Source organism: Stegostoma tigrinum, chromosome 18 (assembly GCF_030684315.1).
Source record: "Stegostoma tigrinum isolate sSteTig4 chromosome 18, sSteTig4.hap1, whole genome shotgun sequence".
Taxonomy (NCBI): Eukaryota; Metazoa; Chordata; class Chondrichthyes; order Orectolobiformes; family Stegostomatidae; genus Stegostoma; species Stegostoma tigrinum.
Window position 1 is genome coordinate 50,992,126 of NC_081371.1, and position 18,364 is coordinate 51,010,489.

At 41.2% G+C, this 18,364-nt stretch overlaps 2 protein-coding genes across 6 annotated transcripts in view; one reads left to right on the plus strand and one right to left on the minus strand.

Annotated features, from left to right (window-relative positions):
* Nucleotides 1-2,701, plus strand: part of stab2 (stabilin 2) — a 181,108-nt gene extending 178,407 nt beyond the window's left edge. For all 5 annotated transcript variants that reach the window (XM_048549535.2, XM_048549536.2, XM_059652530.1 and 2 more), the window contains one exon: nucleotides 2,271-2,701. In XM_048549535.2, the coding sequence (XP_048405492.1) occupies nucleotides 2,271-2,312 (42 nt within the window). In that variant the 3' untranslated portion in view covers nucleotides 2,313-2,701. The remainder of the gene's footprint in view (nucleotides 1-2,270) is intronic.
* A 3,479-nt stretch (nucleotides 2,702-6,180) lies between these two features.
* nt5dc3 (5'-nucleotidase domain containing 3) overlaps nucleotides 6,181-18,364 on the minus strand; it is a 37,331-nt gene continuing 25,147 nt past the window's right edge. Inside the window, exons 8-14 of the mRNA XM_048548876.2 lie at nucleotides 17,783-17,885; nucleotides 17,386-17,487; nucleotides 17,186-17,267; nucleotides 15,851-15,937; nucleotides 14,290-14,430; nucleotides 10,965-11,029; nucleotides 6,181-9,662 (exon numbers count right to left, since the gene is read on the minus strand). Of these exons, the coding sequence (XP_048404833.1) occupies nucleotides 9,401-9,662; nucleotides 10,965-11,029; nucleotides 14,290-14,430; nucleotides 15,851-15,937; nucleotides 17,186-17,267; nucleotides 17,386-17,487; nucleotides 17,783-17,885 (842 nt within the window). The 3' untranslated portion in view covers nucleotides 6,181-9,400. The remainder of the gene's footprint in view (nucleotides 9,663-10,964; nucleotides 11,030-14,289; nucleotides 14,431-15,850; nucleotides 15,938-17,185; nucleotides 17,268-17,385; nucleotides 17,488-17,782; nucleotides 17,886-18,364) is intronic.

Genomic DNA, 18,364 nt, shown 5'->3' on the forward strand with positions numbered 1-18,364 from the left:
CCCCCTATAACCCATGTAAGAAACACATCCCGGAACACTACAGGCAATTTAGCATGGCCAATCACCTAACCTGCACATCTTTGGACTGTGGGAGGAAACCGGAGCACCTGGAGGAAGCCTACACAGACACGGAGAGGATGTGCAAACTCCACACAGACAGATACCCAAGGCTGGAATCGAATCTGAGTCCCTGGTGCTGTGAGGAAGCAGTGCTAACCACCATGCCACCCCTTGCCACTTCCAGGAAGAGCTTTTTGATTTTATAGCAGTCAGTTTAGATTAAGAAGGAACCAAGTATTCCAGTACTAAAGGCAAAAAAAAATTCAGCGTAATTTCTTCCTATGTGTGATCCAGTGAATTCCAGCCATCATTGCTACGATGATCTGTTCATACTGGTCTGCTTTTGGATCCTTCGTTGCTATCTTAACTTGTGATTCATGTCATTTTCAATGTTACATTGTAGACTGTTCACACTGAAACAAGCCAGTCAGCAGTTTATATACTCCAGATGAGCATTCTCTCACTTAATTTCATCCATCTGCATCAAGAAAAGCCATTCCTTTCTGTCTATGTACTTCTCCAGCTTCATTTTAAATGTACCTATTTGCTACAGTTACACTTTATGGCAACCATTTCCACATTCCCAACATTTTTTGGAGAAAAATATTTCTTGTGCATTCTTTCGGGATTTATTACAGACTTTCTTATAAATCTGTCCTCCCGTTTTGGACTGCCCGAGATGTGGGAACAACATCCTCACTGTAAAATCCTTCAATAAATTAAGAAGTCCTATATCATGTCACCCATCTACCTTCATTTTTCAGTTTTTCCTGATTGTTGTAACTATCATTATGTGACAGGGTCAATCAGTTTACAATATCTTCACTGCATCATAATATGTAATCCAAGAGATAAAAATCTCATGCCTCATCTCACCCTGGACCACATGAAGCATGATACTCTAATCGCTACTCTTTTGTAACTTCATAGTGTAACATAGCCCAAGCAGTGATGTGCCTGACAAATATAATGTTGGAGTATAATAGTTTAGTAAATTCCTGGTTGATCCTTTAATGCCATGATTACGTTGCAAATTAGTCCAGTTGGCTAGACAGGTAGTTTGCAATGCAGAGTGCTGCCAAATATATGGGTTCAGTTCCCGCACCAGCTAAGGTTACCATGACAAACTCTCCTCAAATGGTCCCCTCTCCCGCAGAGTGGTGACCCTCAGGTTAAATTATCACTAGTTATCTCTCAAACAAAAACAGAAATTGCTGGAAAAGCTCAGAAGGTCCGGCAGCATCTGCGAAGAGAAATCAGAGCTAATGTTTCAGGTTCTGACGAAGGGTCACAGGACCTGAAACATTAACTGCTTTCCCTTCACAGATGCTGCCAGACCTGCTGAGATTTTCCAGCAACTTCTGTTTTTGTTTGATTTACAGCATCTTCAGTTCTTTCGGTTTTTACTAATTATCTCTCTCTCTAAAGAAAGAGCAACCAATGTTCTGGTAAGACTATGGTGACTTTACCTTGTGTTACCGGAGATAATGGAAACATTGTTGCATTAGGTAAAACACCTTGTGGGAGGTAAAATCACATCAATAATCTCCCCCGAATATGAGTGAGAATTTTGCAGCATGTGTAGATTGGACAATAGCCCTTTTAACAAGAACTCCACAACATCTCCAACCAGCCCAATGAGGTCATTAAACTCTGCCTTTCAGACAAAGGCCAATGTATCATTTGAAAGATTACATCGCTGTTGCACTAGAGTGTCAGCCTAGATTATAAACTTCAGCTTCTACAGTCAAACTCAAACCTAATTAACTGACTGAAAATGTGAAAGTGTGCCAATCCTGTCACCTATTACAGCACAGGTATGATCAAAAACTAAAAGACCATGAGTAGAACCAAAATGCCAAGTTGATAAAGCCAGAGACCTTTTCCTAGGCTGGAGGTAATTATGATGAGGGGACGTAGTTTTAAAGTGAGTGGAGGTAGATACAGTGGAGATATCAGAGGTAGGTTCTTTACTCAGAGAGTGGTAGGGGGCGTGAAATGCATTGCTGGAGAGGGTAGTGGAGTTGGCCTCATTAGGGGCATTTAAGGAGATATTAGATAGGCATATGGATGATAGTATAAGGTAGGGGTAGAGGTTAGATAGACCTTAGGTTTAGGGTAAAAGTTCAGCACAACATCATGGGCCGAAGGGCCTGTACTGTTCTATGTTCTAAAGGACTTCTGATAATCACCTGTTTAATTTTCCACAGGATGAACATCACCTGGGAACAAATAATGGTGACCCACAATAGCAAGACTGTCAGCATTCTGCGTGTACACTGTTACTGAAGAAATGTTGAACATTAAACATTTGGTGGTCATAAATTCTCTTGGCTGCAGCATTCCAATCTCTTAACCACTAACTATGGGACCTACAGAGCCAGTGGCATGTTTGACCATCCCAGAAAGCACTGATGAAAATTAAATCCATATTGTACATGCGTTATAGCCTTCATAAAAGTTTAAAATTATCTGGGAGTAATACTTTAAACTGTAATATTTAGCTATTTTAACCTAATGAAGTGAAGATATTCAAATGGAGAATGTTTTTAAAATGATAATGGTATAAAATGATAATTGGAAAATATTGTCTAAAAATGTACTGGGCCAATGATTTTGATCTTGAATTAAAAGTCTCAGATGCACCTTTAAATACGAATATTTATTTTCCCACTGTTTAGAAAATATAAAATGTTGGAGAGATATGGACAACATCAAGTGTTCTCCAGGAATGTCTTTCTACAATATGGTTTTCTGCATGGGAAATCATGTCTCTAACTTGATTGATTTTTTTGAAGAAGTAACGAATAGGATTGATGAGGGCAAAACAGTGGGTGTGCTCTATATGGACTTCAGTAAGGTGTTCGACAAGATTCCTCATGGTAGCCTGGTTAGTGAAGTTAGATCACATGGAATACAGGAAAAGCTATCCATTTGGATACAGAGCTGGCTCAAAAGTAGAAGACAGAGGGTAGTGGATAGTTGTTTTTTAGATTGGAGGCCTGTGACCAGCGGTGTGCCACAAGGTTCGGTGCTGGTTCTACTGCTTTTCGTCATTTACATAAATGATTTGGATGTGAACATAGGAAGTATGGTTAGTATGTTTGTTGATGACACCAAAATTGGAGCCGTAGTGGACAGTGAAGAAAGTTTCCTCACAGTATAAAGGGACTTTGATCAGATGGGCCAATAGGCTGACAGTGGCAGATGGAGTTTTAGGTAAACGTGAAGTGCTGCATTTTGGAAAGGTAAATCAGGGCAGAACTTATCTACTTAATAGTAAGTTCCTGGGGTGCGTTACTAAACAAAGAGACCTCGGAATCTAAGTTCACAGTTCCTTGAAAGTTGAGGCACAGGTAGACAGGGCAGTGAAGGTGGTGTTTGGTACACTTGCCTTTATTGGTCAGTGCATTAAGTATAGGAGTTGGGAGGTCATGTTGCAGCTGTACAGGATATTGGTTAGGCAACTATTGGAATGCTGCACGCAATTCTGGTCTCCATGATAAAGAAAGGATGTTGTGAAACTCAAACGGGTTCAGAAAAGATTCAAAAAGATGTTGCCAGGGTTGGAGGGTTTGAGCTACAGGGAGAGGCTGAATAGGCCAAGGCTATTTTCCCTGAAGTGTGGAGGCTGAGGGGGTAGCCTTATAGAGGTTTATAAAAGCATAAGGGCATGGATTGGATGAATAGAAAAGGGTCTTTTTCTCAGGGTAGGTGAGTCCAAAACTAAAGGACATAGCTTTAAGGTGAGAGGGGAAAGATTTAAAAGAGACCCAAGGACAACTTCTTCCACAGTGATGCAGGTATAGAATGAACTGCCAGAGTAAGTGGTAGGGGCTGGTACAATTATAACATTTAAGAGGCATCTGGATGGGTATACGAATAGGAAGGGTTTAGAGGGACAGGGGCCAAATGCTGGCAAATGGGACTAAATTTATTTAGGACATCTGGTCAGCAAGAGACAAGTTGGATGGGTCTATTTATGTGCTGTACATCTCTATGACTCTGGCTCTAATTCAGATTGTTCTCCCAACACTGACTGTGAGCAACAAATGAGAAAAATCACAGGAGCAGTATAAACACTGTTTTGTTCTTCATTTTCCTGGAACCCTTTTAATTGAAATGATAAAACTATTGCAGGCAGCACAAGAAGCCTGTTGAACAGCCAAATCAAGAACAGTGCAGTGCAATCTGATAACAAGATCTGTTCATTCTCCAATTGGTGCTGGGGTGGGATGCATTGGGGGATTGACAAATCAGATGACCAATAGGGGCCAGAGTGAAGTCGAGATGACGAAACTTTCAGGAATGCATCCATGTGGAGTTGGCAACCCAGCCTCTGCAAACCCACCCCCTTCATAAACCAGGAGCAGATGGGACAATCCCGAGCCTGCTCTCATGAATCATTCCCAAAGGCAGCCATGCCATAATCTGCAGGAGGCTTTCATTTGTTCAGGATGCGTAATCGAAAAGGATGTTCTTTGAAAGATTGTCAATTTGTTCCGGAGGGTGGGGGAGGCATTCCGGTGGTATGGGACTGGTGACAGGAAAAATAGTTATTATTCTCTCTCTCTATATTAGAGATTAGGAACATGGCAATTAGGAGCAGCAGTGGGCAATTTGGCCCTTCGAGTCTGTTCTGCCATTTTACATCTCAGTTTTGAACCTACCTCCTCTCACTCTACATCTATGACGTCTTGTTCTAGACTGTCCCACAAGGGGAAGCATTTGTTCAACATCTATCTTATCATTCTCTTTCGGCATTTTATACACCTCAATCAGACCACCACCTCATTCTCCTAGCCACCAGTGAAAAGAATTCAACCACTCCTCACACAACAGCCTTTTCATCCCTGGAATCAACCAGGTGAACCTCCTCGGAACTGTCTCCAGTTTTGCCATATCCTTCAAGTAAGGAGACCAAAACTGGACATGACATTCCAGGCGTGGTCTCACCAACACCTTACATGATTGTGGCAACGCTACTTTTATAATTCAGGCCTTTTGCGATGAATGCCAGGATTCCACGTGCATTTCTTATTATATGCTCCACCTGCATACCCATTTGTGATTCATACACAAAGAGGCCCAGAACCCTGTCGTGGACACACTCTAAACCTGATTCCCATTTAAATAATAATTTGCCCTTTTACTCTTCCAGCAAAAATGAACAACCTCACACTGATCCACACATTAAACTCCATCTGCCAGATTCTGGCCAATTCCCCTAGCCTATCAATATCCATCTATAAAACTCTATCTCCTCATCACTGCCTCCTTGCCCACCTACTTTAGGTATAATCCACAAATTTAGCTATGTTACACTCTGTCCCTGCTTGCAGATCATTTACAGAGATTGTAAATAGTTGAAGTTGGAGAACTGAGCCCCACAGCACCCCACTGGTTATAGTTCACCATCCAGAGAAGGACCTGTTTATCATGAACCTCTGTTTCTGTCAGTCAACCAATCCTCCACCCAAACCAGTATTCTATCCTTAACCCCCTGGGATCTAAACATCTGGGTCAGTCTCCTATCCAGCATGTTGTCGAATGCCTTCTGGAAGTCTAGATGAACCAAATCCACCAGATCCCCATTATCATCTTGCTCGTTACATCCTCAAAAGAACTCCAGCAGGTTTATCAAGCAGAACTTGCCCTTCATGAAACCATGCTCAAACTGATGAACTGAGCTTTGTTTTTACCAAGTGTCCAGTTATCTCCACTTTTATGATGGACTCTAACAACATCCCCACTACAGAGGTCTAACTGGACTATAGCTTCCCACTCTTTGTCCATCTCTTTTTCGATAAGGGTGTCACATGGACAATGTTGGAGAGATACACTACTTTCTTACAGAGTAACAGGGATTTGTAAGTCTGTTCAATAAAATGTGGAGCTGGACGAGCACAGCAGGTCAAACAGTATTGGAAGAGCAGGAAAGTCAATTATTTTGGCACCGGACCCTTCAACAGGTCACAAGTCTATTCTTTGTTTAGCATATTTTTTGACAACTCTGTTTCCAAATGGATGTTGCAAACCTGAAAGATTATGCAAGCAATATTTTACCAACTACTAGTGAATGGTTAAAATTGGCTTTCAAAGAAACTAAATTCCTTTCCATTGTTCTGGTCCTCTTAGTTTCTTTATTATTGGCACAGCATACAGAAAGAATCCCCACTACAAATTTACTATAAAATCATACATTACACAGACATTCGAAACTACTATTGGGCTTCCCAGTTTATCAAACTCCTTTCTAAAACAAACCCAGGAGTACACAAACTACACTTGTAGCATGTATTCAAAACACTGCAATCTTTTACTGCAATGAAACATTTTGGGAAAAGATAAAACAGTTTTAAAATTATCAGCACTTATTTCTTGTTGTTAGAGAGAAACATAACTGATTTGCATGACATTTAAACTAAAAAACAGAACACAAAGTGTAGCTTCCTATGATTTCATTGCATAACCACTGCTGAAACTCTTTGAGACTAGCATGTACTGTATAACATGGACTACAATGGCAGTGGCATGCTGTGATCATCTTAGATTGTATCACTTTTCTCATAAAGCACACCTCGACAATTCGAAAAATAGAGGACCATAATTACAATTTTCAAAAGGATTTTAGTGTTGAATAAGCTAACTTTTGTCTTGCATTTAGAAAACAGCTCGTAGAATTTCTTAAAACAATCAGTTAAGATAAAGTTGAACAGAATGCATTTGAAGAGATCAAGTCAAATACACACAACCATTCTATTCAGTAGATTATCGAAGTATCATTTAAGACCACTTATTACCAAATGGATTTTCATTTCAATTGGGAAGTTAGAGTTTTGGGGCAAGATTTTAAAATCTGTGGACATTTAAATTTCCCTGAATTCCTGCAAACTGCAACAGTGAGACCAGTTCGAAATCACAAGCAAAATCTTCCCAAGAGTGGACATTGCAATTCACCATAAAGTAGAAGCTTATTGTCTGCAGTTCAGGGGTATTAATGAGCAAAAGACTGTGGCTGCAAAAAAGGTTTCATTGGACATTCAGAAAACCATCAAACACAAACCCACCCAGCACAGCCAAGTTTATAGACATGCTCACACACTTCGGACAGGACCAAACCAGTTTCAAAACAGAGAAAACTACCAAAATGCTTTAAAGGCTTAAACAAGCAACATAAAACATCCAAATCACAAAAAGCACAAAGGTAACTTGAAAAATTAAATACAGTTGCTTCTGCTATAAACTAATTGGAGTGCTCACCAGGAACAGAAGGCAAAAACATTCTTAAAATATTTACAGCAATGCCAAGGGTTGTGGATAGATCTGGTTAAAACCTTCTGAAGCTTTGTTCAGATCCAGCCTGAACAATTAGAATCAAGGTGCCTTGCTTCTACTGGATGGAACTGCTCTTAATGTAAAATCAAGATTTAACAGCCCAGTTCCTGGAGAGCAAAGAGACCAAAGACAAATTTAACAACTAATTCAACACACAAGACAATGCAAATTCTGGCTGAAGAAGGAACAGTGATAAGATGTGAATTTGGGTGAACATCTTTTATTGCGGCTGGGGGTCTTCAGTTTAGCAGCGAGACGGAAGATGCTGGAAACATTCTCCTTACTGCGGGAGATTAGCAGGAGATGTAATAGGGATGTTCAAAATTACTCAGAGTTTTGCTAGAGTAAATAGGGAGTTCATCCAGGAAGGCAATGAATGAAGATAATTGGCAAAGGAATCAAAACAGGAAATGAGGATTTTTAAAAACATTTACCACAAATTAACAGTGTATTCCATGTCATCATCAGAAAGGTCAATTCAAGAAGATTCATGAGTAACTTTCAAGAGGGAATTGGCATTAAAGGCCAAATTTAGTTAATATACATTATAAAACACACTTGAAAGTGCAAAATTTCCCTTGAAGCAAGGGGCTGAGATTGGACCCAATTCTTTCAAAGAGCTGCACAGATGGAGTGCTCCCAAATGGTCCGCTCCTGAGCTCAATGATTCTACAAAACTACAAATCAGCCAGATTTTAGGTCTTGTGGTTCACACTTGCAAAACATTTCTTTAGATGTTAATGTTGCAGTTACATTTTAATACTCACTCCAGATCAGTAACAGTGCAGACAAAACATTTTGTTCAAGTGTATTTCTGAAGGAATACTGTGCACTAAAGGGATAACACAAGGAACCATGTTCAAAAGCCAGCAGGAAGTTTCCTAACAATCAGACCACGACCAAACGCGATGTCTTACATGGCTAATGTCAAGATGTTAACATTTTTCATGCCGGCTCTCTACCCCAGCTTGCCCTCCGACTGACTCGGTGTGTATCCAATCACCTTCTCAGCAAGTCCTACCTAGCATCACAGCTTTCAGTGTCTGTACCCACCCCTCCCTAACCTTCCTCACCCATCACTGCCCACCTCCTGTTTAAATGCCATCTAATGACCATCTCTATCAGCAGAGGTCAATCTGTTCTCTCAGATGCTAATTCTCATTTTATGCATTTGCTTCAGAAACCTATTGAACAACATTTATCATACATAAATACAGCTTACGATTTATGCAACAGGTCTAGCGAACAACATACAAAACGCACAGATAATTAGATAGGGATGATTGCACCAATACTGACTAACTAGGAGTTGGCAAAGATCTCCTTACGAGGGATTTGCCAACATTGCACTTGCTTATCTGTGACTAGCACACTTCAGAGAGACAGCAGAGTTAATGCAGCAAGTCCATTTTGTGCATGTTCTGCCCTTAAGGCAGTGTCTATGTACACTTTGAATTTACAGAAACGTTCTCCACTAAAGCATATCTGCTGGCTGTAAATATTAAGTAACCTCAATTCTCCTTAGTACTGACACTTAGCAATACTGCTTTATGAGCAAGTCTCGTGCACACACAGAGGAGCTCAGGATAGCTTAATTTCCAAATGCCAGTCTTTCTGCTCCTCTCTCTTGTAAAGGAGATTTATTGGCTAACCTTTGCCTGTGTCTCAACAAATACTGAGGCTGTGAGCACCTCCGCTCCCCGCACGACACCACACAAATAGGTGCGTGATGTTACCCAACCTGTTCCCTAGGCAACCAAAAACCACGGACTAACACACTGCGGGAAATAAAACTTCAGCAACGATTTGCCACTCTCGCCATTAAAGATAATACGAAAGCTTAGCTGACCACACTCTAGCAATGTTCAACCATAGCTTGTCGCTACAGCCACCGAAAGCCCAGAAACAAAGAGAGATTTACAAAAACAACTAAAGCAAAAGTTCCAAACTGTTTGTGTGGGGCCGAAGCACATGACTCAGTTAGACGCGTCAATGCGGCGGATCATTTAATCTGAGCCAACCCCTCGACATCGAGGTATTTGAATGGGCTGGCACCAATCTGGTCGGACCAGAGTGAGGCTTCATGCTGCAGTGGTGTTCTCCGAGGGTAGAACGTGTTGTGCAGGTTGTAGTTCAAGATGCAGCTCAGGGACGCCATGTATATATCAGCGAAGCGTGAGAGCCGTCGAGAGAAATAGGTAGGATTATGGTGGGTTCTAAAAATGCTCCCAAACTGGGGGTTAAAGATGGTCTTGGTCGTTTCCCTGAAACATCAAAAAAAACGGTAAATGAGTGGCCAGTGATGGCAACATAAAAGGAACAGACTTCTTAATACAACAGATGGGGGAAATGGTGGCATAGTGAGAATGTTACCTGGTTAGTAATCTGGAAGCCTATGTTAATGTAATAAGGAAAATAGGTTTAAATCCCACCAGGGAATTTAAATACATTGAATAAAACCTGGAATTGGAAACTAGTCTCAGTAATGGCGACCTCCATCGCAAGACGTCCTTCCAAATAAGGGAATAGTAATCTTAACTTAAGGGACTTCACTCTGCTCCAAGCAGTGGCAGGGATCTGGTGGGGGCATTGCACCCCACAAAACCTAGCCCCTGATCCCAGATCCCAAAGAAATCTTCAGTTGGTACTATCAATTGGATGAATAATCCAGAGACCGAGCCTAATGCTGCGGAGACACAGGTTCGAAAACCAACCAGGGCAATGGGAGGAACTGAAACTCAATCGATAAATTTGGAATAGAAAGCTTGTCTCAGTGATGGTGACCATGAAACTGCTATCCGTGGATGCATCCACTTGGTTCACTAATGTCCTTCAGGGAAAGAAATCTGTCATCTTCATTTGGTCTGTCCTGCATGTGACTCCAGACCTGCAGCAATGTGGCTGACTCTACCTACCTCCAGGAATGGCCCAGGTAACTACACAGCTTGAAGACAATTTGGGATGGGAGGCCTTTCCAGCAACACACATCCCATTGAAGGATAAGAAGGAACAGGAATCACATTGGAACACAAACGCCTTTGACCCGGCAATACCCAGTGTAAAAGAGGCATCTCCCACCATGATCCAACCTTCCGCTTTCTTTATACTATCTCACCCATTTGTCAAGTTCCACTTCAAGCAGCTGAGCACAGAATCCAGGCTGACACTCGATGGGAATCAGGGAGCACTGCACTTTCAGAAGTGCCGTCTTTGGAACCATGCGTAAAACTGAACCCATGCCTGCCCTCTAAGGTGAATGGAACAGATCTTGTGGCATGATTTTGAAGGGGGGAAGAGTATACACCCTCAGGAGGCCCATGGAGTCACATAGTCTGCAAGTGGCATCAGATTCGGAGCAGGCGAGGAGGAAATAATATTGGGAATGGTATAGAACATTGAGCTTTTGCTATCCAACTTCTTGTCCAAAATTAATTCAATAGATTTTAGCATATACTGAGTTTGCTAGAAAAGTGTGTGTGCGTCTATATAATACTGTATTAGAGTCACTTTAACTCTTGTGTGAATGAGGACCTTACATAATGTCTTTGGCGTATATTACAACTCACCGCAACTCATTCCTCTCCTTGATCCATTCTTGTAGCACCATCCGTGACTCTGCATCTTCATAAGTCTAAAACAGTTTCATAAAGGAAGGATAAAGGAACACCAAGTGCATCCTACACTTTTGATAACACAACAATGAGAATTCCTTGGAAATGTCAGTTTTGATTAATCTGGTTAAAAATGCACATATCATCTGAGGGATGATCATCTGATTACGTACAAAACCAGAAATTGCTGGAGAAACTCAGCACATCTGCCAACATCTCTAGGAAGAAGCAGAGTTTGTATCCGGTGACTCTACGTCAAAGCTCAAGACAGACGTGAAATGTTACTTCTGCTTTTTTCCCCCCACAGATGCTGTCAGACCTGCTGAGTTTCTCCAGCAATTTCTGTTTTTGTTATAGATCTTCAGCATCCGCAGTTTTGTTTTATTTCACAGATTATGTACAGTTGTTCTAGATTACAGAGCTATCACTAAGACTATTCTTTATCAAGTTTGTTTTTCAGCTGAATTGGATTCAAACTTGAAGGGCTAAAGTTACAGACACTTCAGATTCAATTCCTTGACCTTATTCCCCACAAACTGCACTTACATCAGTTTGAGGGAATGAAAATGAATCCCATACCTCTGCTGTAGAGCACACAAGCTCAAACATTCTACGGTCTCTCTCATAATAATCTCACCACCCATTGTCAGAGCCTCTTAATGGTTTTATCAATTCAAAGGAGGTGGCTGCTGCTGGCGAGGTCAGCGTTTAATGCCCATCTCTAATTGCCATTTAGATGGTAAATGGTGATGGTTGTGATGGGTCTTGAATCACCGTACTTCGTGTTCTGTTCAAGAGCATTTTGGAATTTAGAATCTGGAATTTTGGCCCAGCAATCGTGAAAGATCATATACCTCACAAGTAACAGAAGCAGAATTAGGCCATTCAGCCCACTGAATCTACTCTGCCATTCGATCATGGTTGATATGTTTCTTAATCCCATTCTCCTCTTAACGAAGCCATGTTGACTCAGCCCTATTTTATCATGCATCTCCAAGTCTCATCCTTAATAATGGACTCCAAAATCTTACCAATGACTGAGATCAGACTAACCAGCCTATAAATTCCCACCTTGTGCCTCCCTCCCTTCTTAACTAGGGGTGTTACATTAGCCATTTTACAGTCCTGTAGGACCTTCCCTGAAACATCACCACCAATATCTTCGCAAACTCCTCAGCTATCCCCTTCAGAAATCCAGGGTGTGGTCCAAGTGTTTTGTCCACCTTTGGCCTCTCAGCTTCCCTAGGACCTTCTCCTTAGCAATGGCCACCTCTGCTCCCAATTTTGGCATTCTGGTATGCCTATGAAGAGGAACATGCAAACATATGGGGTTTCCATGAACCTGCTGCCTTTGTTCTATGCATTAAAGGGCATTGCATACTAAAGGAGCCATCAAAGCAGCCTTGGTGAGTTGCTGCGATGCATCTTGTTGACAGTAAACGTTGCTGTCACTGTGTGTCAGTGGTGGAGGGAGTGAATGCTGAAGGTTTTAAAATGGGGTGCCAGTCAAGTGGCTGCTTTGTTCTAGATGGTGTCAAACTTCTTGAATGTTGTGGGAGCAGCATTTATCCAGGCAACTGGGAAGTATTCCATCCTACTTGTGACTTGTGCCTTGTAGAGATGGACAGTTTCTGGGGAGACAGAAGGTGAGTTAATCACTGCAAAACTCCTAGCCTTTCATGTGGTCTTGTTATCAATATATTTATAGGACGGAGCACAACAGGCCAGGCAGCATTCGAGGAGCAGGAAAGCTGACGTTTAGGGTCTGGATCGTTCTTCAGAAATTTATAGGACTGGCCCAGTTTGGTGTTTTTGTCCCCTAGACTATGACGCTGGGAGATTCACTGATGTAAGAGAACAGCTCAGTTAGCTCTGGCATTGACTATTGGGCTAAAGAACCACCTTCTCTCTCAGAATTGCTCCAATTTAGAAAAGAACCGAGATGTGATTTTTAAATTTATAAAAGGGCGTTCAAATTTTCACTTTCCTACAAAAAGGTTGAAAAGTCATTACTCTGAAACAGAGACAGCATCAGGAATATCAGATACCTCACAACAGGTGATGATGTGCTGCTAGAGATGTACATGATGATAACGGATTTGAGTTAAAATTCATAAATAAAAGCTGTTATACCATTGGCTGATGGTGCAAGCATTAGGATCAGAGATTTAAGGTCTTGGCCAGAAAATGATGAAGGGGTTGGTGGGGCGGGTGGTGGTGTGGGAATGGAGGAAGAAATGTTTTCACAGTGAATGCTAATGGCCTGAAGCTCTCAGCCTGCGAGAGTCATGGAAGCAGAGAATGCAGAACGACTTGAGGGAAATAAACCCATGACAGTTGAAGAAGGGGACTGATTGGATTACTCCACAGAGGACTAGCATGGCCTCAATGGCATAAATGCTCTTCTTCTCTAGAACAGAACAGCACAGGAACAGGCCATTTGGCCTATAACCATGTGCTGAACAAGACACTAAATTAAACTAATCCATTCCATCTGTCTTTGGTCCATATCCCTCCATTCCTTGCAGATTCATGCGCTTATCTAAAAATCTCTGAAAATGCCCCTATCGTATCTGCCTCCACAACCACCCCTGGCAGTGCATTCCATGCTCCAACCACTCTGTAAAAACAAAAAACTTTCCCTTCACTTATCCTTTGAGCTTTCCTGCTCTCACCTTAAATGCATGCTCCCTCGTATTCAACATTTTAGCCCTGGGAAAAAGATTCTGACCATCAACCTTACCTATGAATCTCAATTCTATTAGTCTCTCCTCAGCCTCTGCCACTCCAGAGAAAACAAGCTGAAACGTTCTAGCCTTTCTTAATAGCTCATACCCTCTAATCCAGGCAGCGTCCTGGGAAACCTCTTCTACATTCTCTCCAAAGCCTTCCTGTAATGTGGCAATCAGAACTGAATGCAATATTCTAAATGTGGCTTAAGCAAAGTCTTATGAAGGTGCAACATGACATTCTGACTTTTGTGCTCAATTCCCCATCCAATAAAAGCAAGAATTCCATGCGCCTTCTTTACCACCCTTTCTACTTGTGTGGCCACTGTGAGGGGGCTATGGACTTGAACCCGATGGTCCTTCTGTACGTCAACACTGTTCAGGGTCCTGCTATTAACTGTATACGTTTCTTTAACATTTGATCTCCCAAAGTGCAGCACCTCACACTTAGCCAGATTAAGCTCCATATACCATTTCTCCACCCACATCTGTGGCTGATCCACTTCCTGTTCTCTGTTGTGACAGCTCTACGTAAAAAAGGACACACTTACCTGCATGCGTTCAAGCAGCCCAGTGAGACCCTGCAACCACACAACTACCTGATTGTATTTGTCAGTATTCATAGTTTTAATTTCCGATCGCAACTCTGGAATAATTGCACCTGTTCTCCAGCCATGCTTCAGGGTCAGATCCTTGTGTGACAAAAAGGATATCAGTTAGTCATGCTTAGCTCAGTTATATTTGCAGAAGTACAAACAAAATTTCTTTCTTTGGTTTTATTGCTTTGGAAATTCGCGGCCTCAAAGACATAAGAAAGCATTTTAGCCTTTTCCTAAAATAAATTCTGCGACAGTCAAAACCTGATGGGTAAGCACTTCAACAAGCAGCAAAAAGGTGATTTAGAAAAGAATGATTCCAGGAATGAGGAACCTCAGTGATGAGGATAGATTGAAGAAGTTGGGACTATTCTACCTGGAACTGAGAGGAGATCTGAGCGAGGCTATCAAAATTATGGTCAGGCTGGACACAGGAGATAGGGAGAAGCTCGATGAAAGGTTAAAAAAAGATTGTAAGTGATGTCCCAACAAAGCAAGACAGATGTGAGGAAATAACGGGAGAAAGAGTACATAGTTTGGGTATGGAATGCACTGCTCAGAAATGCAGTACAGGCAGGTCCAGTTCAAGAGGGCTTTGGATCGATATTTGGATTGAAATGGTATGCAGGGATATGGGGGAAAAAAGGCAGGAGATTGGCTCTGGGTGATACAGCTGGCGCAGGCACAATGGGCTGAATGGTCTCCTTCTGCACCATAACTATTCTGTGGGGGTGGCACGGTGGCTCAGTGGTTGGCACTGCTGCCTCACTGCACCAGGACCTGGGTTTGATTCAACCCTCGGGCAACTGTCTCTGTGGAGTTTGCACATTCTCCACATGTCTGCGTGGGTTTCATCCAGGTGCTCCAGTTTCCTCCCATAGTCCAAAGATATGCAGGCTAGGGTGGACTAGCCATGCTAAATTGCCCTTAGGTGTCCAGGCTAGGTGGATTAGCCATGGGAAATGCAGGGATAGGGTGGGTGGTGGGTTTGGTTAGGATGCTCTTTGGAGGGTCAGTGTGAACTCGATGGGCTGACAGGCCTGCTTCCACACTGTAGGGATTCTAGGATCCTGTGAAATGCTCTTGGAATATCGGGTTTTTGGGAACCCACACATTTGTGATACAGGTAACGCACAAGAGAATAACGCAAAATCTCCACATACATAATATTGACCATTTTATCAATTAAACATTGCAACGTCTTTCTGTTCTTCCCGTTTTCTCACCACTCCCAGCACAGTTTATTCCCTACAGGACATTAGTGAACCAGATGGGTTTTTAAAACAATCAATCAACAATGGTGTCATGAACACCAGTTGCTGAGCTTTTAATTCCAGATTTATTGATTAAGTTTAAATTTCATCATCGGTCACGTCCCCAATAAATTAGCCTAAATCACTGGATTGCTAATCCAGTGACAATACCAACACCTCACCACAAGTACAGAAAAAAATGTCCCATTATATTCAGTTTAGTACAAGCTATTTCATTAATTTAATGACACAGATATACTTACAGCCAGATCACTGTAAATATGATCCCCAAAATAAAGTACCTTCGAGCCAGTCCATCCAGTGAGCTTTAAAAATTCATACAGGTTTCCCTGGGTGAAAACAAAGTTCGTGCTTAAAATGCCGTTCAGACTGAAATCTAAAGCCTGCAGCTTATTCTTCCCAAAATGAATTGCTAGATTGTAAATATTGATACAAGTGCAAACCTTAACTAAACAAGGACCAAGGAATAGGGACACATCATTAATAGCAGCATTGTGCACTGTCAGTCTGAACCGCTACACCGTAATCTTAAATGCAAGGACAAAGGCCAGACTATCCAAGCCTCTTTAATGGGGTGTTGGGAGCATAAAATTCATTAAGTGATCAATAAGCTGTCAATAATTTTCAGTAAAAAAGGGCCATAAAAAAACTTCTTGTTTCTTTATTTTTCTATATTTTCTTCAGAAGAACTTGTATTTAAGAATCTGTACCTACGTATCTTTGTACACAAGATAGCACCGTAAGTGACAATTTGTAAACTTTTCAATTAACTCATTTGAGTACACGTGACAATAAAATTAATTCAGTTCAATTCAGTTCATTTTATTACTTCAGTCCAGAAAGGTTTGTCCTACTCTGCTAATAGAAGTAGAAGGAATTCTGTTTATTTTATATCTACATACTTTGAACATTGTAACACGCAAAACAAGTGAAAATCAGAAAAAGATACAAGACCATTCCATTAATTGCAGATGGTTACTGTTTGTAAATCTCTACAAAATGAAGTACAAGCTACATCACTTAAGTCACTTCATTTAAATTATGATCATTCAAATTGTTTTTACACGTTAAATTTCCATGTTGCTGAATTGTTAACTTTGCTTAATTCAATCTATTTGATCATTACATTTAGCACAAAAACACTACGGATAATCAGGAAGAAACCAAATTGAAACATTTGTCTCTTCTGTCATTAGAATAATTTTACACCCCTTCGATTAAATAAATGCACACAAAGGCTGCATGGAGACTAATAACTATACTGTAGATCGTGACATAGTTCATACACAGTCATATACTTGGCAGAACCCCACGGTGTACTAAGCCTTGAAGCTAAACTTAGTGGCTGTGTCATCAATTTTAATAAATGATCCAGAGATTGCAATTGTTTGCGAGGCAAAAACAAAAGAATCATAAAGGTTTTTTTTGTTGAGAACAACTCTGATTAATCAATATATAAACTGATCAGCGTAATTTGAATTATTTAAAATTGAGCCTGTGTGTTTATGGGACATTCAACTCGATAACATCAAACTAACAGGCTTATAGAGGCAACCGGACAGAATGAGGGGATTTACCTGTTTGTAGATCTTTCCTTTCTCTAATTTGCTGATTTTGTCCCAGTGCAATTGACCTCTTTGATTTGCTCTCCTGAACGGTCTATGGAAAAGTCACAGAACTTCAGAAATAACTTTTCAAACAGTGCTAAAGATCAATTTTCACTCCCACTGAAAAACGCAACAACAAAGCCATTCCACTGAAATCCTATCGTACTGACCTTCGGTTGTCATTGAAGAATGCTGGCTTCTCAGCCTGAACAATGATGATGTCAAATAGGTCTCGCCAATCTTTGCCAACCATGTACTGCATTCCTTTATCACTGTCACAACAGGAACACAGCCATGAAAAATAAATCACCAGCCTTATTTTAATCACTGCCAGCGCACATTTCTTGTAAGGCACATTTTGCTCTACATAGGCATTTTTAACAATTATTTATACATCTATTAAGATGTAGGCGTCACTGGCCAGGACAGAATTTAATACCAATTCCTAATTGCCCAAGGCCAGGTAATGGTGAATGCTTTCTTGAGCCAATGAAATCCATGCATTTCTCTATTTAGTGCAGATAACCATCTTCACATGACAATATCAAAATCAGGAAAGTCACTTACACAAAACTGAAAGGGCTGTTGGTTATTAGGAAAAGTTTCTTGCCACTGTCAATCAATCTTCCCAAGACAGCACTTGTCTTCTCCTCATGAGATATGTATTTGTCTGATTTGAAAGGAAGGTACTGATCAGTTTTTATGCAGCAGTGTGCCAGACTTCACACAGTAATTTCAGCAACACCTTAGAACACAAATTGTACACAAGTCAAATCCAGACAGACAGACTCTGTGTAAACTCTGTTTATCATTGTCACCGTACTGCAGTTAAAATAATCAAAAACATAGTGTGTGGTCAAAACGGACTTCCTATCAGACAGGATAATAAAATGTGAGGCTGGATGAACACAGCAGGCCAAGCAGCATCTCAGGAGCAAAACGTCAGCTTTTGTGCTCCTGAGATGCTGCTTGGCCTGCTGTGTTCATCCAGCCTCACATTTTATTATCTTGGAATCTCCAGCATCTGCAGTTCCCATTATCTCTCCTATCAGACAGGAAGTGAGCTGTCTCTGAACACAAGTTCTATCTCACTCCATTGCAGTCAAACTGCACACCACATGGTAAGCCAAGTACTTTCAACTTTGAGCT